This window comes from Nilaparvata lugens, chromosome X, assembly GCF_014356525.2.
Source record: "Nilaparvata lugens isolate BPH chromosome X, ASM1435652v1, whole genome shotgun sequence".
Taxonomy (NCBI): Eukaryota; Metazoa; Arthropoda; class Insecta; order Hemiptera; family Delphacidae; genus Nilaparvata; species Nilaparvata lugens.
The window spans coordinates 78,765,365-78,793,296 of NC_052518.1; the positions used below are offsets into that span (position 1 = coordinate 78,765,365).

The window sequence follows — 27,932 nt, forward strand, 5'->3', positions numbered from 1 at the left end:
ATGAAAAATGCGTTCACATGCATAAACTGTTTATAATATTTCGTGTGAAACAAAATTATTGTTGATAAAAATGAGCATGTAATGAACTGAAATATTGATTCGAATAATACAATGTTATTTGAATTATGAAAAATGCGTTCACATGCATAAACTGTTTATAATATTTTGTGCGAAACAAAATTATTTTTGATAAAAATGAGCATGTAATGAACTGAAATATTTTTCGAGTCAATTATCTAGCAATTTGAATTGAGTTCAAGTAATCGGAGAATTTCCGAGTTACTTACTTTCAGTTTCGAGTAGTGAATCTGTTGAGCAAGTTCTCCCTCTCTCTCGTATGATTTGATGATGAAAAATCTGAAACAAATAAGAGTCTAATGAAATATTTTTCAACAGAAACGTGTGCCGGAAGAGGACAGCTCGTCGTGCCTCTCTTGAGGAGGAGGAGGAGGAGGAAGTGGAGATAGAGGACGAGATGCAATCGGAGAGCTTTCTGAGATTATTGAATAGCCGCACCGAGAAGCCATGGACGCCTCTGCGCGAGCTGGAAGAGGGGTTGCCATATCCGATATGTGACGTGAGAGAGGCGTCCAACCAGCACAGGCGGCGAATTGTGCTCAAAATCCGGGTACCCAGACTACGAACAACAGATGTTTATCTTCCAGAAAGATTTACCCGGATTTTGAGCACAAAAGACATTGAAAATTTTAAATTAAAGTGCAAAACCTTATCTCTGTTTGTAAAGCATGTTAATGCTTTTATGAGTGACATAAAAATTGTTAAATGCTAAATTAGCATTTAGCATTTTTTATGTCACTAAGCATCTAGCATTAACATGCTTGACATGTTAATATGTATGTGTCAGTAGTGTTCAATAAATTGTAATATTGTTTCTATAAAAATTGTTTTCAATTCTTACCTGTTCACAATGAATATTAGAAACACACAGAAGAAGAAATGCTGGTTCAGCTGCTCTGTTGTGAATGATATTTAAATAAGGTGACTGGGTCTTTTATAGTTTGTTGTGAGCATGCTCAGTAGTCTTTACCGATACACAGCCGCACACTCAAGCGGCGCTGGCTTCTCGCTCGCTCCCTCCTACATCTGTTTTGGCACGTGTTCCTGCAGATGTGGGTGGGCGCACCTCCCCCTTTTCAAATTGCATTCACCTTTTCAGATTATTTGCTATTTGAAATAATATTCTTATCATTCAAGCAATGTTATAAGCACATAGCAATCTGATACATGGTGTGAATTCATTTCCAACTCGATTGAAAATTAAACCAATTCAATTCAATTCAAGTTGGTGTATTGATTAATTAACCTTAGTTAATGTTCAACCATTGAGTTGAAAGGTAATGAAAAATGGTATGTAGGAGAAAGCAGAGTTCGAGGAAACGGGGTAAAGGAATCTTGAGTTCAGCGGCAAGAGTTTTTAAAGGTGTGTCAGGTTTGGCAGGTAATGTGACATCAACTATTTTAAATAAGGTAATTGATAACCTGCAGGAGGAAATTCATATTCCGGGATACGAGTGGTGTGGGCCAGGAACAAAGGTTAATGAAAGGTTAAAGAGAGGTGATCAAGGTATAAATTCATTAGATAGAGCTTGCAAGGTACATGATATAGCGTATACGCAAAATAGCGATAATAAAACTCGAGCGGTAGCTGACAGAGCTCTAGCAAACGCTGCATGGGACATTTTCAAAAATCCTCAAACACCCCTTGCCGAGAAAGCACTTAGCTATCTTGTTACAAACGTCATGAAAGCTAAAGCGGCATTTGGTGGGTCTTTGAGAAAGAAGAAGAAGAAGAATGAGAGGAGAAGTTATAGTAATGATATTAGACGCAAAGCTATAGCTCAGTTGAGAAAGCATATTGCAGGAAAAGGGTATTTTTTGAAGCCTTTTCCTCAAATAACTAGTGGGGGGAGAGTTTTAATTCCACCTCCACCCCCATCATCATATGGAGTGAGTTTATTCCCTCAAGTTAAGAAACGTAGAACAACAAAGAAGAGTAGGAAGAAGACAAAGAAGAGTAGGAAGAAGTGAAAGACATGAATATTGAAGGAGAATTGAGTAATTATGATTTGATTGATTGGTCGAAATTATTACAGATCCGTTTAAGAGGAATATATATGCTAGATGCATTACCCAAAAAAATTCTAAAAAACGAGAATGCCATTGTGAATTTAGCAAGGGAAAGCGAGGATGGCACACATTGGGTAGCATATAAGAAAGTTGGCTCTAATGTTTGGTATTTTGATCCAATTGGAAATTTACAACCGCCATACGAATTGGACAAATATTGGAAAAAAGAAAATGGAGTAAATATATTTTATAATGTAGAGCATATGCAACCATTAAATAGCGATTTTTGTGGGCATCTTACATTATTGTTTCTTGCAAATCAGTTGTATTAAGTGTTTGTGCTGAACGCACACACACACACACACACACACACACGAGATGGTTGTTATTACATTACGATCTAACACGAGTAACCTCTATGAACATTACAAGAAATTATAGAATTGGATAAAAATCGTGAATGGGAAATTGGATTGATTAATTTTTGTAGTTACAATAGTATTGCAAACATTAACAAAGGAACAAATTCCAGCTTCAAATATGGCGATAGATTAATCGAGTAGGATACGGGTGCATATGAAGTTGAGGATATTAAAAAACCTTTAAAGGATAAATTGAATATTGATGGGAAGAAGAATAACTTATTATACGTGCAAACGCAAATACTATGAAGATTGAAATTCATTCTGATAAACCCATTGATTTAACACGTTCTGATTCGATTGCTAAGATACTTGGTTTTGATAATGTTGTTTTGCAGCCAAATAAATGGCATTATTCTCAGCATTTGGTTAACATAACAAGCATTGACAGTATTGTAGTTGAGTGTAATTTAGCATGTGGCAGTTACTCTGACTGAAAACAAAAACATATAATCTACGAATTTTTACCAAAGGTTCCTAGCGGCTATTTAATAAACGAAGTACCATCACCGATTATTTATGTACCTTTGAATACGCATAGAATTCAAACTATTAATGTAAAGGTAACGGACCAGAACGGATCGTTTATTGATTTCCGTGGAGATACAATTACAATTAGGTTGCACATACGTGAAAAGTAATGGGTTATCTTATTTTCAACCCGCGCACAAGTAATAATACGTGCATGCACAATCAAGTCATTAGAGAAAGGAACGCGATAGTGTCAACACCTAAAAACAAACATGCTTTGTCGGCTAAAAGCATGAGAATATTAGAAAAGTTGGGTTTTATAGTTGATTGGCGAAATGTCAGGAGGAGCGGCAGCAATTAGTGAAATTCTGGATGTGGAGACAGACCTTCAGTTTTATAATGATATTACTAAATTCCAATTTCACACTCATACAGTTTATTCGGGACAGGAAATAAGAAACTCTGACGAGGCACGTATTGGCATAAATTCTTTAGATGTCTATTCTTTACCTTGTAAATCATTCATATTGATTGAGGGAACAGTTAACTGTACAAAACCGGGAACAGACCCAGCCGATGCACCAGTTGCGGCAGACTATAAATTAAGCAGTAACATAATCGGCAACCTTTTTGACGAAATACGATATGAATTAGCAGGTCAGCAAATTTCTAAATCAAGATTGATTGGATTAACATCCACAATTAAAGCTATTCTAGTGAAGAATACTCTCGATAAAAACACATATCACTTGGCTGGTTTTGACAGAGCAGGATATGAGCTAACAGATAATAAATTCACTTTCTGTGTACCGCTGAAATTAATCCTCCCATTTTTTGAAGATTTTCAAAGAATAATTTTAAATTTGAAACAGGAACTCGTCTTATTGAGGTCACCGACAGACCTAAATTGTGTTGAGTCTACAAGTGGAACAAGCGTTAGTGTGAAAATTACAAAACTGCAATGGAGAATGCCCTACATAACTTTAGAAGATCATGTAAGACTGAAATTTTTGAGACTGCTCGATGCTGACACTCCACTGAAATCAGGTTTCCGGCATTGGGAAATTTGTGAATTACCAAATTTGCAAAATTCACTCAACCATTCTTGGGCAGTTTGTACCACATCGAGTTTTGATAGTCCAAAATACGTTATAATTGCATTTCAAACTGATCGTAAGAATAAAATTGAAAAATCAATATCTAATTTTGATAGCTGTGGTATTTACAATGTTAAAGTATATTTGAACAGTGAGTATTATCCATATGAAAATCTGCTAGGTAAGAAGGAGGTATTATACCACATGTTCCTGGATTTCGCGCCCTCGTATTATAATCATTCAATCAATAGCGAACTCGGAACAGAAATTGACTTTAAAACGTTTTGTGAATCAACACCGCTGATTGTTGTAGATTGTTCACACCAACCAAGTCATATGAAATCATCGACAGATGTTCGTATTGAAATGGAATTTAATAGCGCAGTACCTGCAAATACTTCCGCGTATTGTGTTTTAATCAGCGATCGTGTGATGGAGTACACACCTCTGACGAGCATGGTGAAAGAAGTTCAGTAATTTGTGCACCACCTATATAAGGTGTGCATTCTGCTCAATTTAGTTCATTATCAGTTTCACCTTTGAACAGACAACATGTCCTATTCTTTGTGTTCTGATATTTTGGACAAGCCACAAACTCGCTCTATTGGTATTCAGTGAGATCTTGATAGTTTCTATTATGAAGCAAGTACACCGAAGCCGCTGCAGGTGGAGGAGGAGGAGAAACGAGAAGATGAGGAGGAGGGGAGGGAGAAAGACGAAGCCCGTGAGCCCGCTGAAGATAAAGAAGTGGACAAGGAAGCGAGTGCGAAAATTGCTACAGTTGATCTTCACTGGTTTAAACAAGATTGTAATCAAATTATTGTGAAAGAACTTGCCATAATTGATCAGTTTAATAATTATATTGTGTTCCATTTCAAATCACCATTTGCAAAGACAGAATTGAGTGCAAAATTGTATAACGATGTAACATGGTTAGAACGTCACTATCATAAAATAAAATGGGAAGATGGAGATTTAGAATACAGTGACTCATTAATACGTGATTACCTTGCAGGTTATGAGAAAATTTTCACAAAAGGAACTGAGAAAGCAAAGTTTTTAAGAAGATTGCATAGCAACGTTCAATGTATACCAGAGGATTTTCCAAAACCTGATTTCAGCTTTTCCACTAGTTCATGGTGTTATGCTGTGTGTAACATTCATAAAAATAGACCACATTCTCGCTGTGCTTTATTCTCTGCGCAACATTATAATTCTTTGTTGTTCAAAAATATGTATCAAACAAATAATTTCTTGTGCGAAAACAATCGAATGCAAAGTATGAAAATGGTGCCAATGTACACGAATTCACAGAAAAGAAACTTTGCTCGTTATGGATTCTTCTACAACGGAAAGGATTTACAGTGTGTTTATTGCATGCATGCATTGAGACTGCATAAAGCGTGTACATGTTGTCTGTCGACAATTAATGAAGAAAGACCACTTAATTACTCTATAATAGTTCCTGCCTACACTTAGTTTTGTTCATTGCTCAACAACATGGATCCGAGAAAGTGGTTGGCTGCTGACAATGAGTTGGAAGTGAGGTTAAAAAACTGTATTGATTGGTACGATGAGTATGAAAGTGCAATTAGGAAATCAACTCCTGAAAATTATAGTTTGGCGAAACAATTGAAAGACATTTTTCTAAGCACGGTTAATTTAAATGACATAAGAGAATATCTATGTTATTATCGTCCTCATAATTTGTGTATAGATAAGCTAATTAGAATTGAAGATGAAATTATGAATAGTTGTGTTGCTGCTGAAATGTGTGAATAAACGTTTTCTGCCTTCAAATGATTTTTCATTCCAATATCCCATTCATGATTTTTAGTTTAGTATCTGCTTAGAGCTAGACCTGACAACACATGTGGTGTGATCTTTTTTATACAGACGAGACACGAGCCCCTATAACATGTGCATCTCATCAATTTAGAAAGAGAGATATATCTTTCTCTCTTTTCACCCCCCTCATCTATAGTGAGAGACACATGTCAAACATCTGGGAAGCCGTTAACATGCAGTGTTATGGTTTTTCAAAATTCAAAAAATTAACTCGTCTCTTGATGTCAATTTCATTCAACGAATTTGATTCAATTGTGAAGAATATTTAATTCTCAACAAGATGTCAAGATGTTGATTTACCGTTAACAAAAACAGAAAATGTACACTTTTCGATTTTATCTGAGATTTTCGAATTGCTCAATATTCTAGATAGCGGTCATCTACATTATGATTGTACAAATGATTCAGCATTATCTGTTGTTAAAAATTCCGATGAACTTTGGAAATGCTTGTACAATATTGCAGATAAAAAATGTAAAAGAACTTAGATCATTGTAGAGATTCACTAGTATAGCATTAGATGTGAGAGAGAGAGAGAGAGAGAGAGAATTTCTCAATTCACTAGTTTAGTATAGATGTAGAGAGAGTCATTGACCTCACTCTGGATTCACTAGTATAGCATTAGAGTGATAGGGATTCACTAGTACAGTATAGCAAAAAGGATTCACTTTAATTTGTCAGCAAGGGAATTTTTCCCCCTCAAAGGGAATTTTTCCCTCACTTTATTCATCCCCCTCATCTATACTGGGAGAGAGAGAGAATTTCTCAATTCACTTCAATCTGTCAGTATAGCATTAGATGTAGAGATATGGATTCGCTTTAATTTGTCAGTATAGCAAAAAGGATTCACTTCAATCTGTCAGTATAGCATTAGATGAAGAAATATGGATTCACTTTAATTTGACAGTAGAGAATTTTTTCTCCTAAAAGGGAAATTATTTTTTCCCTGAGGGAATTTTTCCTCCTAAAAGGGAAATTTTTTTTCCCTCACCTGGGGAGGGGGAAGGGGAGAGAGAGAGATATCTCCTCTCTTTTCAACCCCCTCACCTCCACTGGGCAAGGGGAAGGGGAAATCCATTTTTAGAAAGAGAGAGAGAGAGAAAGATATATCTCTCTCTTTTCAACCCCCTCACCTTCACTGGGCAGGGGGAAGGGGAAATCCATTTTTAGAAAGAAAGAGAGTGAGAAAGATATATCTCTCTCTTTTCAACCCCCTCACCTTCACTGGGCAGGGGGAAGGGGAAATCTATTTTGGAACACCCCCCACCCACCAGGCGGGGGGAAGGGGAGGCGGGATGGACGAGGGGGGAGAGGGCGGAGGGGGTTTTGGAGCAAAAAAGTCCGTCCAATCTCCCAGTTTCTATCTACTGCTGTGTTTGGTTTTTAACAATCTCTTACAATATGTTTACTGGGGAAATAGCAATACCAAGAAATTGACTGGAGTACAATTAAATCTGCCTACCAATCCACAACAACGAAATAAAATAATATCCTATGTAATCTCTGCATTTAGCTTTAATCTACTACCCATTAATTATGTGGAAATTTTCGAGGATACAGACAACAAGGACAATATTAGTTTTATACAAAAGTGTTATATTAAGAGTGGTGAGACTTATTTCTCCAAATCAACCATAGTTTTCTCTAGCATATCCAAAGTGGTTGACCTAGATAAGTTGGGCCTTGTAGCAACAGGTAACTTGATACCGCAAGTCTTGAGAAAATGAGCAAACATAACCTGTAAGCTTCTCCCATACCCTGTTAAAGAGATACAGCCCTTGTGTCCTATCACAGTGCTATCAGCCAAGAAGCGTAAGCTAGAACTGGATGAAATTGATCTAAAATGGAGGGAAATTGAGTTTTTAGAGGCTACAGAGAGCATAAAGGAGCAGCACAAACAACTTATAGAATTTGAGGAAGAAATAGAAAATTTGAGAGAGGAACTTGAGCCATATTTTTATTCACATTGGAGGAATTTTGAGCCTAGTGGGGTTTATAATGTGACTGCATTTTCTGTAGATAATAAGGGAAAATTTCCATATGTAGGTGTTTTAGGAGAAAAGGAAGGTTCGAAACATGTGTACATTGTAAAAGGGTATCACAAAAATGTTTTTCTAAATGCATACAATGCAATAGAAGACCTTAAGAAAGTGGGTTATTTTGTAATACCATACAACGACCAAAAAGAAATTATTTGTCTACCAAGGGAAGAAATTATTTGTGTAATTACAGTCAATGGCATGACAAGCTATAATGGTAACACATTTCCAAAAATACAAAATCTGAAATTTTTGTCAGATGTATGGAAAAACTTGGAAGACACCCCATTCACACAGACAGAAGTGGAGCAGTATAATAACATCACAATGCTGGAAATTGAAGGAAAAGTAAAAGTAGGACACTGCAAAAGATTAGAAGAATTAGCAGAAGGTACAGAGTTGGTTATTATTGCAATAAAAGAAGTGTACAATAGAAACAAGATACAGTATATTTTACAGTTTGAGAGCCTAGAAGAATTGTATGTGTCTAACTATTGGTTAGAGGAGGAATTTGAGAGCTCTAACATTGATTTGAATTATAAAATTAGAATTAAGCTAGATGTTCTAAAGCATAACCCCAGTAGACATAAGGAAAGAGTTGTATTTTGTATTTGATTTAAGGTATTGTCAATAGTGGAAAATGTGAGTGCAGAGAAGGTTGTAATCTAATGTGACATCATCCAGGCTAAGAGCAGTGATGGGTGGAACCAAGGTCACGTGATAGGGGGAGGAGTGGTGGTCGCTGAAATTGCATCGCCGAAAGTAAAGTAAGGTGATTTCTTACCTATATGATAACTAGATTTTGTGTGAAGGGAGTGTCTTCCAAGTTTTTCCAAACATCCGACAGAAATTTTAGATTTTCTATTCTAGGAAATGTATGACCATTGTAGCTTGTCATAACATTGAGTGTAATTACACAAATGTTCTCCCTCCTTCTCCGCATTCCTCTCTCATTTTTCCTCTCCTGCTAAACGAGTGGAGGAGGAGGACAAAGGAGGAGGAGGAGGACAAAGGAGGAGAACGGAGGACAGTTTTTGTCCTCGGAGGACAGTTTTTGTCCTCGGAGGACAGTTTTTGTCCTCGGAGCACAGTTTTTGTCCTCGGAGGGGAGGAGGAAGATAACGGAGGACAAAAGAGGACAAAGGAGGACAAAGGAGGACAAAGGAGGAGGAAGAGGACAAAGGAGGAGGAAGAAGGACACAGCAAATCAAAGGTTAGTTGGTTATTTGATTGGTGTGTGCTCATAAGAGAGGGAGGAGGAGTGGGGGTCGCTGAAATTGCATCGCCGAAAGTAAAGTAAGGTGATTTCTTACCTATATGAATATGAAATTATGTATTGTTATAGTGAAATGTGTAAATAAACTTTTTCTATGTTGAAAACAAATTTTTCATTCAGATATTTCCTTGTGCATTTTGGTTTAGTTTCAGTCTAGACTTGATTGAGCAAGCACGTATCGAAAAAGTTATGCCCACCTCATTTTGCTGTTAGCACGCAGGCGAATTGCTCGATATAATAGACAGTGGCCATCTACATTATTGTAGTGCAAATGATTTGTCAACTATTGTTACAAATTCCGACGAACTTTGGAAATGCTTGTATGACATTGCAGATAAAAAATGTAAAAGAACAACTTAGATCATTGACCTCTCTCTGTTGAGATATGTCAGACATCAATAGAGCTTGATTTCCCAAAGTGAAATAGGTCTGAGAATATCTATACCTATTTTTGGATATGCTAGCTCATTCTAAATTTACTATAGATATTCTTGGAGAAACACTTAAACAATAACGCCTGCGGTTTGTAGGTGTTGTTTGAATTCTCCTTCTCTAGCCTTTCGTAACGCAAAGATTGCTGGGCAGAAAGAAGCATATGGTTTCACTTTAATCTGACAGTATAGGAACGCTCGATCAAAATGGAACTTAGTTAGTCGTTGTCTGTATTCTTGCTTCACTCGCCTTTCGTAATAGAGAATAGCAAAAAAGGAATTTAGAAGGAAGGGTGCCAGTAAGAGATGGAGTGAGTAAAAGAAGGAGAGAGCAGATGTGCCATCTGGCTAGAGTTGTTCAATCTCTGTCTGCTACTTGTGAGAAGCGAGGGGGCGTATCCTGCTCTCTCTAAAACCTTGAGCCGAGCACTGGGCATTAAGTGTTTGTCATCACCATCATGATAAGGAAAGCCCGCGTAGCACGCATTCTTATCCATTAAGTTAATACCATCAACATGTTGATAAGGAAAGTTTGTGTAGCACGCGATGTACTTTCATCAAGCACACACACTTGGCTCTAATCGCTCAAGCTAATAAGATCAAAAATGAGTGAGAATTTTGAGTGTACAAGTTTCAATGAATTCTCAATTGAATTCTCAATTCCACCTAGTCAGGTGGAAAGCAAACCATTATTATTATTAAGCATCAGATGTAGAAATATGCATTCACTTTAATTTGACAGTATAGATGTAGAAATATGGATTCACTCTAATTTGACAGTATAGATGTAGAAATATGGATTCACTTTAATTTGACAGCATTAGATGTAGTAATATGGATTCACTTTAATTTGTCAGTAGAGATTTTTTTCCCTCAAAGGAAAATTATTTTTTCCCTCACAGGGAAATTATTTTTTCCCTCACTGAGAGAGAGATCACTCTCTCCTTCTTCATCCCCCTCGTCCTCACTGGGGGAGGGGAAGATTAGATTAGATAAGATAAGATTAGATTAGATAAGATAAGATAAGAGTAATGTTCTATTTTTAGAACACCCCCCACCCACCGGGCGGGGGGAAGGGGAGGCGGGATGGACAAGGGGTGAGAGGGGTGAGAGGGGGGAGAGGGTTTTGGAGCAAAAAAACCGGTCTGAACTCTCTTACTATGCCTACTGGCATCGTCTGTTGATATATTTTTAAATAACTTGGACGAAAGTAGTCTCCAAGTACAGGTGCTGTGAGACTTTTTTACGACTTTTCCCCCCCTCCCCCCCCCTTTGCAATTAGATCAAATTCATTGAATGAAATTGTCATCAAGAGACGAGATAGTCTCTTGAACTTTGAAAAGCTATAACAATCAACCATATTTTTCAGTTGAGTGTATGTACAGGTAAAACGTGATAAGAAACTATTTGAATGAACTTGTATCTGCACACTATACTACACACTTCTATAAATAGCATTGAGCTTCAACGCATGTGAGATCTTTACAGCCAACTGAGAAAGCGATACTGAACGATTAAACCTAGACATTGCAGGTACAATGGAAAATGAAAACAATCGAGTATACACTAGAAATTTATTTACACAATTCACTACAATTGCTCATCACTTCCTCTTCAATTTTTATTAGTTTACTAACAGACAGTTTATGAGGTCTGTAATAGCATAGATAATCATTTATATCATCCAAATTCACTGTGATTAAGAGAATGTCTTTTAGTTGTTTCACCAAATGATGATTTTCATGAGTTGAATGTTTAATTGCAATTTCACAGGCATCATACCAATCAATACACTGTTCTAACCTCATTTCCAATTCACTATCAGCTTGCATCCACTTGCATGGGTCCATGATGAGCGAATGAAGAAACTATACATATGCCGGTACTAATATAGAGAAATTAAATCGTTCCTGCCCCTTCCCACCAATGCAACATACACAAGCAGTATGATATTTCAATGCTTGCATACAATAAACACATTGAATTTCTTGTCCGTTATAGAAAAAGCCATATCTTGCAAAGTTTTTCTTTTCTGTATTTGAATAGAATTGACATTTTTTCATGCTAAGCATTCTATTGTTTTCGCACATGAAATTTGGAGATGAGTCCATATTTTTCATTATCAAAGAATTATAATGAACCGCCGCGAAGAGCGCACATCGACCCTGTGGATTGCGATGATGAATTTCACAGGCATTATAACACCAAGAACTTGTAAAGTAGTTAAAATTTGGTTTCTCAATTTCATCCGGTAAACAACATACGTTTTTGTGTAACCTTCTAAGAAACTTAGCTTTTTCTGTACCTTTTGTGTAGATTTTATCATATCCTTCAAGATAAGATATCAATAATTCGTCTGTATAAATAAAATGTCTATCTTCCCAGCGTATTTTGTGATAATGGTTCTCTGCCCATGTTGCTTGCTTACGCAATTTAGCATTCAATTCCGACTTTGCAAATGGCGACTTGAAATGTAACACAACAAAGCTATTTACCTGATCTACGATTCCGATTTCTTTCACGATAATTTGATTAGAATTTCCCTTGAACCAATGCATGTCGACTGTTGCAAATTTATTACAGGAGAGAGTTTCTTCCTCCTCTTGTGCTGTTTTGTCCTCCTCCATTGTCCTCCTTTGTCCTCCTCCTTCTCCTCCTCCTCCTCCTCCTCCTCCTCTCCTCCTCCTCCTCCATTCTCCTCCTGTGGTTTAGGTGTACTACATCTTGAGTGATAGTAGAAGAAGTCTTGTTCGGCGTTAAGATCACACTGTGTGTCAATAGATTGTGTTTTCTTCTCAGAATTAGAAGACATTATAGGTGTACTACATCTTGAGTCATAGTAGATGCTGTCTTCCTCCTCCTCCTCCTTATCAAGATCACACTGTATCCCGATAGAGCGTGTTTTCTTCTCAGAATTAGAAGACATTCTAGATGTTAACCGATCAAAGCTAAAACCTCAAATGAGTAAAATTTGAAAAATGCAATACTTATATAGCTTGTGCTCTATCGAGAAATTACTGAACTTCCTTCACCATGGAAGTAAGAGGAGTGTACTCCATGATACGATCACTGATTAAAATGCAATAAGCGGAAGTATTTGGAGGTACAGCTTCCTTAAATTCCATATCTATTCTAATATCCGTGGAGGATTTCAAATGAGAAGATTGATGTGAACAGTCAATTACAATCAGGGGTGTTTTGGTACAAAATGTATCAAAATCAATCTCTGTTCCAAGCTCAGTATTAATACTATGGTTATAGTACACCGACGCAAAATCCAAAAACATATGGTACATCAATTCTTGTTTACCAAGGAGGTTTTCATAAGGAAAATAGTCAGAGTTCAAGTAGACCTTTGCATTTTGAAGATTACAACTATCAAATTCCGAGATTGATTTATTAATTTTATTCTTACGATCTGTTTGAAACGCTAAAACAACATACTTTGGTGTGTCGAGATGGGATGCAGTTTTCAAAGCCCAAGAATGAACAGTGCTATTTTGTAAATTTGGTAATTCTGGAATCTCCCAATGACGAAAGCTCAGCTTCAGCGGTGTATCAGCATCGAGCTATCTCAAAAATTTCAACCTCACATGATCTTCTAAAGTAATATAGGGAATTCTCCATTGAAGCTTTGTTATTTTTATATTAACGTTTGTTGCTTCTGTAGACTCAATGCAATTGAGATCTGTTGGTGATCTTAATAATACAAGTTCTTGTTTCAAGTTTAAAATTATTCTTTGAAAGTCTTCAAAAAATGGTAAAACTAATTTAAGAGGTACACAGAATGTAAACTTATTATCTTTTAGTGTATATCCTGCTCTGTCAAACCCAGCCAAGTGATATGTGTTCTTATCAAACATATTTTTCACTAGTATAGCTTTAATTGTTGATGTTAATCCAATTAGTCTTGATTTAGAAATTTGTTGTCCAGCCAATTCATATCAATTTCATCAAAGAGATTTCCAATGAGGTTACTGGATAATATATACTTAGCTTCTATCGGAGCATCCCCAGCCTTCGCAGCTGGTTTTGTACACTTCACCTCCCCCTCAATAAATATAAATGATTTGCATGGAAGACTGTACTGATCCATAGAAGCCACATGGATGCGAGCTTCATCTGAAGGTTTAATTTCTTGACCCGAATATACTGTATGAGTATGGAACTGAAATTTAGTAATATCATTATAGAACTCGAGTTGAGATTCGACATCAAGAATTTCACTAATTGCTGCACCGTACATGACGCCAATTTACTATAAATCCCAACTTTTCCAATATTCTCGCGCTTTTCGGTGATATAGCACGTAGCTTTTTAGGTGTTGACTCTATCACGTTCGAGTCTCTAATGAGCTTCTGTGAGCAAATGCTAGTGTGAGGTTTGAAAACGAGGAATCCCATTTCAAGTTCTTTGTTTTTCATGAATGTGAAGTCTAATTGTAATTATATCTCCTCAGAAATCAATAAACGATCCTTCTTGATCGGTTACCTTTACATTAATGCTTTGAATTCTATGTGTGTTTAAAGGCATATAGATTATCGGATTAGGCGTTTCATTTATCAAATAGCCACTAGGTACTCTAGGTGAGAACTTGTATATAATATGTTTCTGTTTGCCATCGGAGTTACTCCCACAGGCTATATTGCACTCAACTACAATAGAGTCAATATTTTTATGCTAACTAAATGATGAGAATAATACCATTTATTCGGTTGTAATATAACATTATCAAAACCAAGCATTTTTCCTATTGAAGTAGATGATGTAAAGTCAATAGGCTTATCAGAATGAATTTCGAGTTTCATAGTATTCGTGTTAGCTCTTATATTAAGTTTCTTTTCATCACTTTTCAATTTAGTCTTTAAAGCTAATATAATGTCATCAACTTCATATGCACCCGTATCAAGATCAATTAATTCATCACCGTATTTGAAAGTAGAATTCTTACCTTTTATAACATTTGCAATGCTATTGTAAGTACAGAAATTAATCAATCCAATTTCCCATTCTTTATTTTTATCCAAATCGAGAATTTCTTGCAAATATTCATAGAGATCACTTGATCTAGATCGTAATGTAATAAGAACCATCTTATATGTTTTCGGTACAAATACTGGATTACAACTGGTTCGCAAAAAACAAGAGCATAAGGTGTCCACATATATTTGTATGTAATGGTTGCATGTGCTCAACATTGTAAAAAATATTAACACCTGTTTCTTTTTTCCAATATTTATTCAATTCATAAGGTGGTTGTAAATTATCAATTGGATCAAAATAGTAAACATTTGATCCTCGTTTCTTATAACCACCCAGTGTGTACCATGTCCAGATTGTGTGTCTAAATTAACAATACAATTCTCATTTTTTAGAATTTTATTAGGTAATGTATCTATCATGTATACACCTCGTAGGGGAATTGATAATAATTTACACCATTTTATTAGATCGTGATTGGACAATTCACCATCGATATTCATTTTTTCACCTTCTTTGTCTTTCTACGTTTTTTAACTCCTTTTTTCTTTGGGAATAAACTTACACCATATGGTGAGGAGGAGGAGGAGGATGTGGGGTTGGGCCCAATCAAAATATGACCACCACTCGTGATTGGAGGGTATGGTTTCAAATAGTAACCTCTACCTGCAATATGCTGTTTCAACTGAGCAATAGCTTTTTTCCTTATCGAGCTGCTATGAGTTTTCCTAACACTTGTGCTCTTCTTCTTTCTCAAACCACCGCCAAACGCTGCTTTAGCTTTCATCACGTTTGTTACAAGATAACTAAGTGCTTTTTCACTTAGAGATGATTTTGGATTCTTGAATATTTCCCATGCTGTGTTTGCAAGAGCTCTGTCTGCAATCGCTCGCGACTTATTATAACTATTTTGAGTGTATGCTATATCATATACCTTACAGGCTCTATCTAATGAATTTATACCTTGATCACCTCTCTTTAACCTTTCATTAACCTTCGTGCCAGGGTCACACCACTGATAGCCAGGGAAATGGGATTCAATGGGGGATGCATTTATCAATTTATTTATAATAGTTGATGTAATGTCCCCCGCAGTACCTGCTATACCTTTGACAATTTTGCTAGCCGAACTCAAGATTCCTCTCCCTCATTTCCTAGAAGATAACTTTCTTCTACATACCATTTTTCATTACCTTTCAACTCAATAGTTGAACATCGACTGAGGTTAATTAATCAAACACTTAACCTCAATCGAGAGACAAAGAAATTGTCTCACTATGTGCTTTATATATTACTACAAAGTTGGTATGTTTTAATCAATAGGGGATACAATTTTCTATCATCATGTGTCTTATTAACACACTTGTTAAGTATGTTGTAAGTTTTGTAGAAATTGCAAAGAATTGAACGTTCATCAATCATAAATCTATACAAATGTCTTAGACTAACATCGAGAGAAGCATCTTATGAATTGACACATGATTTGATATAAGATAATGTATGATTTCTTACTAGCAGTGATTCCTGCATCAATTCTAGTTAAACCTCAAAACCTCCAAAACCTCCAATTAGAATTGGTATTACTATAAAGAAAATTATAATAAAAGCATGTGATGTAATTAAAACATTATAGATTTGATCGTTTTTAATTAGAGATCCTGGTTGAGTTAATTCTGATCGGATAATTATACTACTTATGATTCCTATAAATCCTGACCAAATACCTAGGATAAAGTAAAGGGTTCCAATGTCTTTATGATTAGTAGATATTAGCCATTTTTTCATTAACTAAAATCTAAATAGGGTGTCTGATTTAGGTAATAAATTGTAAATTTATTTAAGGGTTAATTTCCTCCTATTAAACTTAATCTAAGGCTTAAACCTAAGGAATATTTTCAACTTTGAAGGTTAATAGTTTAGATAACTTAAATCCTTAGTTTTTCTAAACCTTATATTCAAATATGATTTTAAATTGCAAATTTAAAGGTGAATGTGTTTTCTAAGGGATTTATATTCAAAAAATTAATATTATAGGAAATGCTATTAAATTTAGAATAGAAAAAGATTTAGCTGTATTGTTCTTAAAATTTTTCTTTTTAAAGGAAAAATTGTTTATACAGAAATAATTGATTTGAATATACATAAATATTTAGATTTTGAGGTTAAAATTATAATTCTGGGGAGAATTATAAGGGGTTTTAATTAATTCATTTTGGGAAGAATCCTAAAGGGGGGGGCCCTGTAGAGATTACGAAACTCCCTCCTATTAAACTAATTTTAGGCTTTAACCTAGGGAGTATTTTCAATTTTAAAGGTAAATATAGTGTATATAATTGAAATCTCGGTTTTTTCTAAACCTTATATTCAAATATGATTTTATATTGCAAATTTAAAGGTGAATGTGTTTTCTAAGGGATTTATATTCGAAAAATTAATATTATAGGAAATACTATTAAATTTAGAATAGAAAAAGATTTAGCTGTATTGTTCTTAAAATTTCTCTTTTTAAAGGAAAAATTGTTTATACAGAAATAATTGATTTGAATATACATAAATATTTAGATTTTGAGGTTAAAATTATAATTTTGGGGAGAATTATAAGGGGTATTAATTAATTTATTTGGGAAGAATCCTAAAGGGGGGGGGCCTGTAGAGATTACGAAACTTCCTCCTATTAAACTAATTTTAGGCTTTAACCTAGGGAGTATTTTCAATTTTAAAGGTAAATATAGTTTATATAATTGAAATCTCGGTTTTTTCTAAACCTTATATTCAAATATGATTTTAAATTGCAAATTTAAAGGTGAATGTGTTTTCTAAGGGATTTATATTCAAAAAATTAATATTATAGGAAATACTATTAAATTTAGAATAGAAAAAGATTTAGCTGTATTGTTCTTAAAATTTTTCTTTTTAAAGGAAAAATTGTTTATACAGAAATAATTGATTTGAATATACATAAATATTGAGATTATGGAGGTTAAAATTATAATTCTGGGGAGAATTATAAGGGGTTTTAATTAATTCATTTAAAATTATTCATTTTGGGAAGAATCCTAAAGGGGGGGGGAGCCCTCTTAGGGATAATATATTTAGATTTATAGTTATTTTAGTTTTTAAATTCAATTGATTTAAATCATTTAAATTATTTAAGTTAAATAGGTTTATTAATTTTAAATTTAATATAATGTAGAAAATTAAGAAGGTTAATATAATTTTTTTTCAATCAAAAAAGCTGAGGACATTCAAGGTAAATTGAAAATTGAAGAAAATGCTATTATTTTTTTTAAATTAATTGATTTAATCCTCTTAATCTTCCGATAATAAAAGTAATTAATAGGGGGATTATTAATATCTTAAATCTAATTTATTTATTAATTAAAATTATTGGGGGAGTTTTAATTAATGTTGTTAATAACAGACATTCTATTCAGGGTAATTTACTCATAATTTCTGGTTTTCAAATATGGAACGGGGGTATTCCAATTTTTAGTATCAGACTTAATAATGTTAGGGGGTTATTAATATATATTTCATTTATTCTATTAATGATAATGGAAAAAAAAATAGATAAGATGAGATTCTCTGGATAATAAAATATTTTATTGATTGATCGCTAATTTTATTTTTTGATATTAGGGGGATAAATATAAAAAGTGAAATTTCTATAATAATTCATATTGAAAATCAGTTATTCATTCTAAGAGAAATAAAGGAGGATACAAAAATTATTCTAATAAAAATTATTTTAGATATATTTAATTAATTAAAAAGAGATTAATATCATAATTGAGTTATGGGCCCAATAGCTTTAATTTAGCTTATCTTTTTATAAAATGTTGTAATAGCATAAAGAATTTTGATTTCTTAGGTTTTAGTTCATTCTAATTTTTATAAAATTAAGAAGAGTAAATCTTTTTTATTACTTTATATACCCTATCAGGGTATTCCTTTATTCAGGCATCTTCCTATAGTGCACTAATTTAAAGTATTTTGCTATTAAAAAAAAACATCTATTTTTCCTTAAAAGCCTAGATGCTTTTTTTTATTAAATATATCTCTTGTAAAAAAACATTCACGGAACAAAGTGCCCCTTTTTTCTTTTTTAAATTAAATGGTTTTATGGTTAAAAGAAAAATTATACTAATAATTGGTTCAAAAATTTAATTTTAATTTATTTTTTTCCGAAAAACGTGACATTTTTTCCGAAAAACGTGACATTTTTTCCGAAAAACGTGACATTTTTTCCAAAAAACGTGACATTTTTCCGAAAAATGTGACATTTTTTCCGAAAAACGTGACATTTTTTCCAAAAAACGTGACATTTTTTCAAAAAACGTGATATTTTTTCCAAAAAACGTGACATTTTTTCCATAAAACGTGACATTTTTTCCAAAAAACGTGACATTTTTTCCGAAAAACGTGACATTTTTTCCGAAAAACGTGACATTTTTTCCGAAAAACGTGACATTTTTTCCGAAAAACGTGTCATTTTTTCCAAAAAATGTGACATTTTTTCCGAAAAACGTGACATTTTTTCCAAAAAACGTGACATTTTTTCCGAAAAACGTGACATTTTTTCCGAAAAACGTGACATTTTTTCCAAAAAACGTGACATTTTTTCCAAAAAACTTGACATTTTTTCCGAAAAACGTGACATTTTTTCCAAAAAACGTGACATTTTTTCCAAAAAACGTGACATTTTTTCCGAAAAACGTGACATTTTTTCCAAAAAACGTGACATTTTTTCCAAAAAACGTGACATTTTTTCCAAAAACATGACATTTTTCCCGAAATTGATGAACATCAAATTTCAAAAAAAAATGCACCAAAAATGCATATAATTTTTGTAAAATGGGCAAAGTATATTAAATTATATATTAATTATTAAATATATAATTATCACCATATTACTTTATTTATTTATTAATAATATATATAAATAATATAAATATAACTATTAATAGTTAACGAAATAAAAAATTAAAAAATTAGAATCATTAAAATATTATAATACCGGGAAACATATACATTAATAGTTAACCTAATAGTTATTTATATATATATTATATATTTATATATTCATATTATTTATTTATATATATATATATACATTTATATATATATACAAGAGAAATATTTGATCAAAATAAGGGGAAAGGTTTATAAGCGAAAATAGATGTAAAATTTTAAATAGGGGTTTAGTTTAAAAAGTTGCATTGTGGGTTTTCAGTGTTTAAAATTAAGGAAGTTATTGGGGGTAACTTTAGTTAATTTAAACTTGTAGGGGTAAAATGATGTGCCAGCATTCGCGGTTATACATCATCCTAAAATCTTTATTTTTAAATTAGGAAAATACTATATAAAATTAATTTGAATTATTCTAATGGGGGTGGAATATATTGGAATTGATTTATATGAACGTTCTCTAAAATTTTGGGTTTAAACTAGGATTAGATACCCTATTATTTAAATTGAAATAGGGTTTTTTTTAGGAATTTGATTATACAAAAAATTAAATTGATTTGGCGGTTTTTTAAACTTTTTAGAGGAACCTGTTTGTTAAATTGATAAACCACGATTTTAAATATCTAGATCTTCTTGTATATCTCTATAATGAGTATTCTTTAAGGTTAATTTTCTATATTTTTAAAAAAAATTAATTTAGGTCAAGGTGCAGTTATATTTAGATTTAAATGGGTTACAAAAATTAAGGTTTGTGGAGGCATATCTTGAAAATTGTAATTAAATTGGATTTAAAAGTAAAATAAATTGTTAATTTGTTTGAATTATGCTCTAAATTATGTACATATCGCCCATCATTCTCATTAAATGAGACAAGTTGTAACAAAGTAGATGTATTGGAAAATGTATCTAGCAGGTATATTCATGGAGAAGTAATTTTTTACAATAATTAATTTAAACTGTTCAATTCAGTTTTGTCTGAGAAACCTTTATTTGATTTATTTAAATTAAAATTATTTAAAAGTTATTTCTTGTTTAAAAGTATTTTTATAAAATGAATTTTAATTCAAGCTGTAAGGGTATAAAGAAATTTTTATAGAAGAAAATTTTTTTATTGTACCTTTTGTATCAGGGTAAATTAATTTTTGTTAATAAATTTGTGTTTCCCGAAAGTTTAAGATCCTTAATCTATTTGATTTTAATTGTAACAAAAATTTTAAAAAAATTATTAAAGATTCGAAAGGAAAATTGTTTAATCTGATATCTGGTTATTTAGTTTAATAAATTCAATTGAGGTGATTTAGTTTTTATATTTTTTTTTCATAAAATTTTTTTCACTAATTTAAATTGGGTTAATCTAATTTAATCTTTATAATTTATTTTTAATAAGAGAAAATTGTAGGATTAAGATTTTTTTTCTATATAAACTTGTTTTAAAATATTTTTTTATTAACTTCTTATTTAATCAAAAACAAAATTAATTAATTAAATTATTAATTTTATTAATTATGATTTAATTAGTAAATTTATATAAATATTGATTTTATGAATTCAGCATAATTAACTTCTGACTGTTTATCAAAAACATTTCTTTCAGGTATTTTATTTATTGAAAGTTTAACCTGCTCAATGAATTTTTTAAATAGCTGCAGTAATTTAACTGTACAAAGGTAGCATAGTAATTAGTCTTTTAATTGAGGTCTAGAATGAATGGTTTAACAAGAAGTAAACTTTATTAATTCAATTAAGTGAAATTAATTTTTTAGTTAAAAAGCTAAAATTTAAAAATGGGACGATAAGACCCTTTAGATCTTTAAATTTTAATTGAATAATAATATTAATGTGGATTTAATTTTTATTAAATAAAATTTTTTGTTGGGGTGACAGTTAAAATCTTAAATCTTTAGTATTTTACACCATTTATTTATGTATATTTGAACCTTAATTTAGGGTTATTAAAATAAGATACCTTAGGGATAACAGCATAATAAATTTGTAAAGTTCATATATATAAATTTGATTGTGACCTCGATGTTGAATTAATCTAGAATTCTGGGGCAGAAGATAGAATTTTAGGTCTGTTCGACCTTTAAAAGATTACATGATTTGAGTTCAAACCAGCGTGAGCCAGGTTGGTTTCTATCTATTTTAATTTATGATTTATTAGTACGAAAGGACTTTAAAATTAGAAATACTTTCTGCCAATTTGGCAGAAAAGTGTTTTAAACTTAGAATTTAATAATGTATAATATACAGTTAGTATATGTTTTTATTGAGTTTTATAGTTTTATTAATTTTGATTTTAATTTCCGTAGCTTTTTATGTTCTTTTAGAACGAAAGGTATTAGGGTATATTCAGGCCCGTAGGGGCCCCTCGAAGGTGGGTTATATAGGTATCTTACAGCCTTTTAGAGATGGTATTAAACTTTTCTCTAGGGAGTCTTATTATTTATATTTCGGAAATTTAACAATTTATTATTTGATACCCTTATTAGGACTTTTAATTCCCTTAAATTTATGATGCTTATATCCTTTATCATTTAATTTATTAAGTTTTCCTTTAGGTTTATTATTTTTTATTGCTTGTTCAAGTTTTATAGTGTATAGAATTTTGTTATCTAGATGGTCTTCTAATTCATCTTATTCACTTTTAGGCTGTATACACTCAGTTGCTCAGAGTATTTCTTATGAAGTTTGTATATTTTTAATTATATTTAATTTTATTTTTTTTTATGGATTTAATTTAATAAAGTTCTTTTATTCTCAGCAATTAAATTGATTTTTAATTATAGGATATCCATTGTTTTTAATTTTATTCGCTTGTGTACTAGCAGAAACTAATTGTTCCCCATTTGATTTTTCTGAGGGTGAATCTGAATTAGTTTCTGGGTTTAACACAGAATATAGTTCTTTTAATTTTTCGTTTATTTTTTTATCTGAATACACTAATATAATTTTTATGAGACTAATTTTAGTTATAATTTTTTTTGGGGCAGATTTTTTCTCTTTAAACTTTTTCCTAAAGGTTATATTTATAAATTTTATTTTTATTTGGATTTGTGGTTCTTTTCCTTGTCTTCGATATGATAAATTAATAATAATTTGTTGAAAAATTTATTTACCTGTAGCCCTACATTATTTTTTTTTTAAATGTAATAATTTTAATCTATTAGCTTCATTTTTTCTAGTAAAGTTAATAAAAAACTAATTTTAAGGTATATTTTCAAGTTATACATTTGATTTAACTATTCATTAAATTTATATAAAATTGGGTTAATCAAGAAAAATATAAAATAAACAAGTGTTAATAATTGACCAATAAAAATGAATGGAGTTTCAACTGGTTTAGCACCAACTCAAGTTAATAATATAAATGTTATACAAAATATAATAAATAAAATTTTCTTAATTGGGTATATGCTTGAACTTTTAAATTTAAGATTTGAAGTAAATGGTTAAGTTATAATAATAACAATAGAGAGGAAAAGAGCTACAACCCCCCCTAATTTGTTAGGAATAGATCATAAAATAGCATAAGCAAATAGAAAATATCACTCTGGTTGAATGTGAGGGGGTGTCACTATGGGGTTTGCCGGCATAAAGTTTTCAGGATCATTAAATATAAAGGGGGTTTTTATATTAATAAAGAAAAAAAATAATATCATAATTATAAACCCAAAGATATCTTTAATAGTGAAGTAGGGGTGAAATCTAATTTTATCAACTTTATTAAGTAACCCTAGAGGGTTAGATGATCCTTTTTCATGTAAAAAGATTAAGTGAAATATAATAATTACACAAAGGATGAAAGGTAAAATGAAATGAAATGAAAAAAACCGGTTTAAAGTGGGATTTTCTACTGAAAATCCCCCTCAAATTCATGTAACTAATCTATTACCCAAGTAGGGGATAGCTGAGAGTAAATTAGTGATTATGGTAGCACCTCAGAATGATATTTGCCCTCATAACCTAAGAATGCAGTTGCTATAAGAATTAACATAAATAAAGTCCCTGAAATTCAAACTTTTTTTTTAAGGAAAGAACCATAGTAAATTCCTCATCCTGTATGAATAAATATAAAAAAAAAGAATAAAGATGCTCCGTTAGCGTGGATAATACGTAAAAGTCATCAAAAATTTACATCTCAGGTGATATGAATTATTCTATTAAATGCTAATCTAATATTTGGTGTATAGTGTATTGATAGAAAGATACCTGGAACAATTTGAATTATTAAACATACACCTAAAATTGACCCCAAGTTTCATCAGTAAGAAATATTACTTGGTGTAGGTAAGTTAATTAAGAAAGAATTTAAAGTTTTAAAATTTTTTTTCATAAGTCCTTAATTTAAAGGTGTTTCTATTTTTGATTTACAAAATCAATGTTTTTTTTTAAACTATTAAACTCAGTTGATGGTTTATATAAAATTTTAATTTTGGATATTAAAGAAGCAGATGTGTTTGACTGAATTTTTTTTTTTTTTTTGAAAAAAAATTGAAATTTAATTAATTATTCGGTATAAGATTTTTAATTTTTCATATGTTTTTTTTAGTGGTCCTTCAAAAGAATTAATTAAATTGGAAATACTAAAAAGTACTATTAAGATGATAAGGGTTACTAAAATAAATAATAAGATTTTATTAGACCCAATAATTTTTATAATAGATTTTTTTTCTTCATTGTCTTGAATAAATAAACTTTGTTCATTTATATTAAATTTATTAATAATTATAAATTCTTTTATGACTGTTGAGGTTAACATTAAGCATACAATTAGTAAAAATAATTTTAATGATCATTTAAATTTTTCATTGGATGAGATTCTTGCTATGTATATAAATATAATTATTAGTCCTCTTCTAAATGTAATAAATAAAATTATTGAGTTTCAAGAGTTTTTAGTTAATAGATTTATAAATAAACTTGTTGAAATAGATTGAATTATTAATGTTGTCCCGAGACTAATGGGATGATTTATAAATATTGTTATAATTCTATTAAGGATTAATCTTACTTGAATAAGTTTGATACAGTTAGAAATTTAATTTAATTAAATCAACTTTTTCTGAAACTTATGGTTTTTAATTTTATAATTTTATTTAATTTAATTAGATTAATAGTTGTTCGTAAACATTATTTGATGACTTTAATTGTAATTGAAATTATTTTTATTACTTTGATAAATTTATTTTACTATTATTTAAACTTTTATTATTTTGAGAATAGTCTAGGTTTGGTTTATTTAATTATAGGTGTAGTAGATTCAAGATTAGGTTTATCTTTATTGGTTTATTTAGTTCGAAGGGTTAATTTACCTTACATTAGTAGTTTTAGATTATGTTAAGTTTTATTTTTTTTACCTTTTTTTTTACCCTAATTAGATTAAAAATTGATTTTTATATATTATATATATATTTTTTTTTATTTATAGTGTTTATATCTAAATATGAATTTTATGATTTTTTTAGTTTTATTAGTTTTAGTCTTGGAATAGATAAATATTCTTATTTTTTAATATTTTTAACTTTTTGACTTTTTATTCTAAGTTTGTTTAGTTTATTAAATTTAAAAAGTTTATATTTTTCTTATTTAAGTTTATCATATTAATTATAGTTTTATTTTTGTTTTTATGTTTTTAAGATTAAGATTTTTTAATTTTTATTTTTATTTTGAATGTAGTGTAATTCCTGTATTTTTAGTAATTTATGGGTGTATCAACCTGAACGAGTGTTTTCAAGTCTATATTTTTTTTTATACTTTATTTAGTTCCTTACCTTTATTACTATTAATTTTGAGATTAAATAATTTATTTGGTTATTTCTATTTAGGTATAGACTTAGAATTATTAAATTTGTATTGTTTTTTTTTTTCCTTTTTAGTTAAGTTGCCTTTATTTTTCTTTCATTTATGGTTACCAAGGGCTGATGTAGAAGCTCCTTCTACTGGTTCTATAATTTTAGCAGGGGTTATATTAAAATTAGGGGGGTATGGTCTTATTCGTGTTCTTTATTTATTTAAGGATTTGGTTTTTATTTATTCTTATTTCTTTATTTCAGTTAGAATTTTGGGGGCTTTATATGTAAGATTTTTTTGTTTATTACAGTCTGATTTGAGGGTTTTGGTGGCTTATTCATCAGTTAGTCATATAGGTTTAGTAATTAGCGGAATTTTCACTTGTAGTTACTATGGACATATAGGTTCTTTGTGTTTAATAATTAGACATGGATTAATTTCATCCGGTTTATTTTATTTCGTTGGTTGTTTATTTGATCGTTTTAGTTCACGTAGTTTATTTTTGATAAGGGGTATAATTAATTATTGTCCTTCTTTTATAATATTTTTTTTTTTTTAATTGTAAGAAATATGTCTTGTCCTCCTAGACTTAATTTAATTTCAGAGGTTTTTATTTGTTTTAGACTATTAATGTGACATCCAGTAACTTTACTTTATATTTTTTTTTCTTTGTTTTTTTCTGCTTGTGCCATAATTTGTTTATTTAGATTTATGAGTCATGGTGGTTATTCTTATTTATTTATGAATATGGATTCTGGTTTAGTTCGTGAATATTATGTGATTTTTTTACATATTTTTCCTGTTTATATATTTGTTTTTAGTTTAAACTATTTTATTTAATTAAATTAGTTTAATAAAAAATTTCAATTTGTGATATTGAAGATTCGTTAGAATTTAATAATGTTATTTGTTTTAAACGTTAATTTTTTTTTCTTATTTTTGTTGTTTTTTTTTTAGGTATATATTTTCATATGTTGAATTTATCTTTAATCTTAACTTATAATTTTTTTAGTTTCAATTCTTGTATTTACAGATTTATTTTTTAATTGATTGATTAAGATTAATTTTTTTATCAGTTGTTTTTATAATTTCTGGTGTGTCTTTTTATATAGTTTAGGTTATATAAGGGGAGATGACTTTATTATTCGGTTTTATTTTTTAGTCTTTATATTCATTTTAAGAATATTTTTTTTAATCATTATACCTGACATTATTTGTTTAATATCAGGTTGAGATGGTTTGGGATTGGTCTCTTATTGTTTGGTTATTTATTATCAAAATTTAAATAGTTTAAGTTCAGGTTATTTAACTTTATTTATTAATCGTTTGGGTGATATATTTTTAATTTTATGTATTTGTTGTGGTTTTAATTATGGTTGTTGACATTATTTATATTTTTTTTCTTTTAATAGATTGAATTATTATATATTTATTTTTTTGGTTTTATCTTGTTTAACTAGGAGAGCCCAATTTCCTTTTTCTAGTTGATTACCTGCTGCTATAGCAGCACCAACACCAGTTTCTTCCTTAGTTCATTCATCAACTCTTGTTACTGCAGGAGTATACTTATTAATTCGTTTTAATAAATTTATTTCAATTGAGTTGAATTTAATTTTATTAAATTTGAGTTTGTTGACTATTTTACTTTCTGGCATGGGGGCATTATATGAAAATGACTTAAAAAAAATTATTGCTTTTTCTACTATAGGTCAACTTAGATTTATAATTTTTTCAATTTTAATAGGTTCTCATTATTTAAGATTTTTGCATTTATTAATTCATGCTGTTTTCAAGTCTTTACTATTTTCATGCTCTGGAATTTTTATTAGAGGATTTATAGGTATACAGGATATTCGGTATATAGGTAATTTAGGATTTCAAAATCCTTTAATTAGATCAAGTTTTTTAATTTCTTTATTTAGATTATGTGGTTTACCTTTTATTCAGGGTTTTTTTCAAGGGATTTTATTATTGAAATAGTAATTTTAACTGAAATTAATATTTTTTATTTTATTTTATTTTTTTATCAATTTATTTAACTTTAATTTATTCTTCACGATTATTTTTTTATTTATATATAAATAGGGTTAAGATAAATTTATTTAATTTTAAAAATGATTTTTATATAAATTCTTCTTGTTTAATTCTTTTAATTTTATCTATTTTTTTGGATCAAGACTTTTTTGGTTATTAGATTTAAGTTATATCAATGTTTTTGATGAAATTTATAAATATTTAATTTTATTTTTTTTTGTTTATTTTTTTATTTTAACTGATATTTTTTCTTTACTTAATAAAAATGTATATAATTTTTTGGGGTTTTTTATAGGGCAGATGTGATTTTTACCTTTTTTCTCTTCTAAGTTTATTGTAAGTAAGTTTTTTAATTTAAGACACTTAATTTTTCCAATTACAGATTTATGTTGGACAGAGTATCTGGTCTCTTTAAATTTATTAATAAATTACGTTTTGTAAATATTTATTTAAATAAATTATTTTAAAATTCATTTAAGGTTTAT

General features: G+C 30.4%; 1 protein-coding gene across 1 annotated transcript; it reads left to right on the forward strand.

Annotated features, from left to right (window-relative positions):
• Nucleotides 1-23,421: 23,421 nt before the first annotated feature.
• Nucleotides 23,422-27,490, forward strand: LOC120354670 (NADH-ubiquinone oxidoreductase chain 5-like; the record flags this gene model as incomplete). The annotated part of the gene is given in 4 exon segments (XM_039442066.1): nt 23,422-23,428; nt 26,921-27,355; nt 27,358-27,414; nt 27,417-27,490. Coding segments are annotated over 4 exon segments (573 nt in total), but the record flags the coding sequence as incomplete, so codon positions are not given.
• Nucleotides 27,491-27,932: the final 442 nt, after the last annotated feature.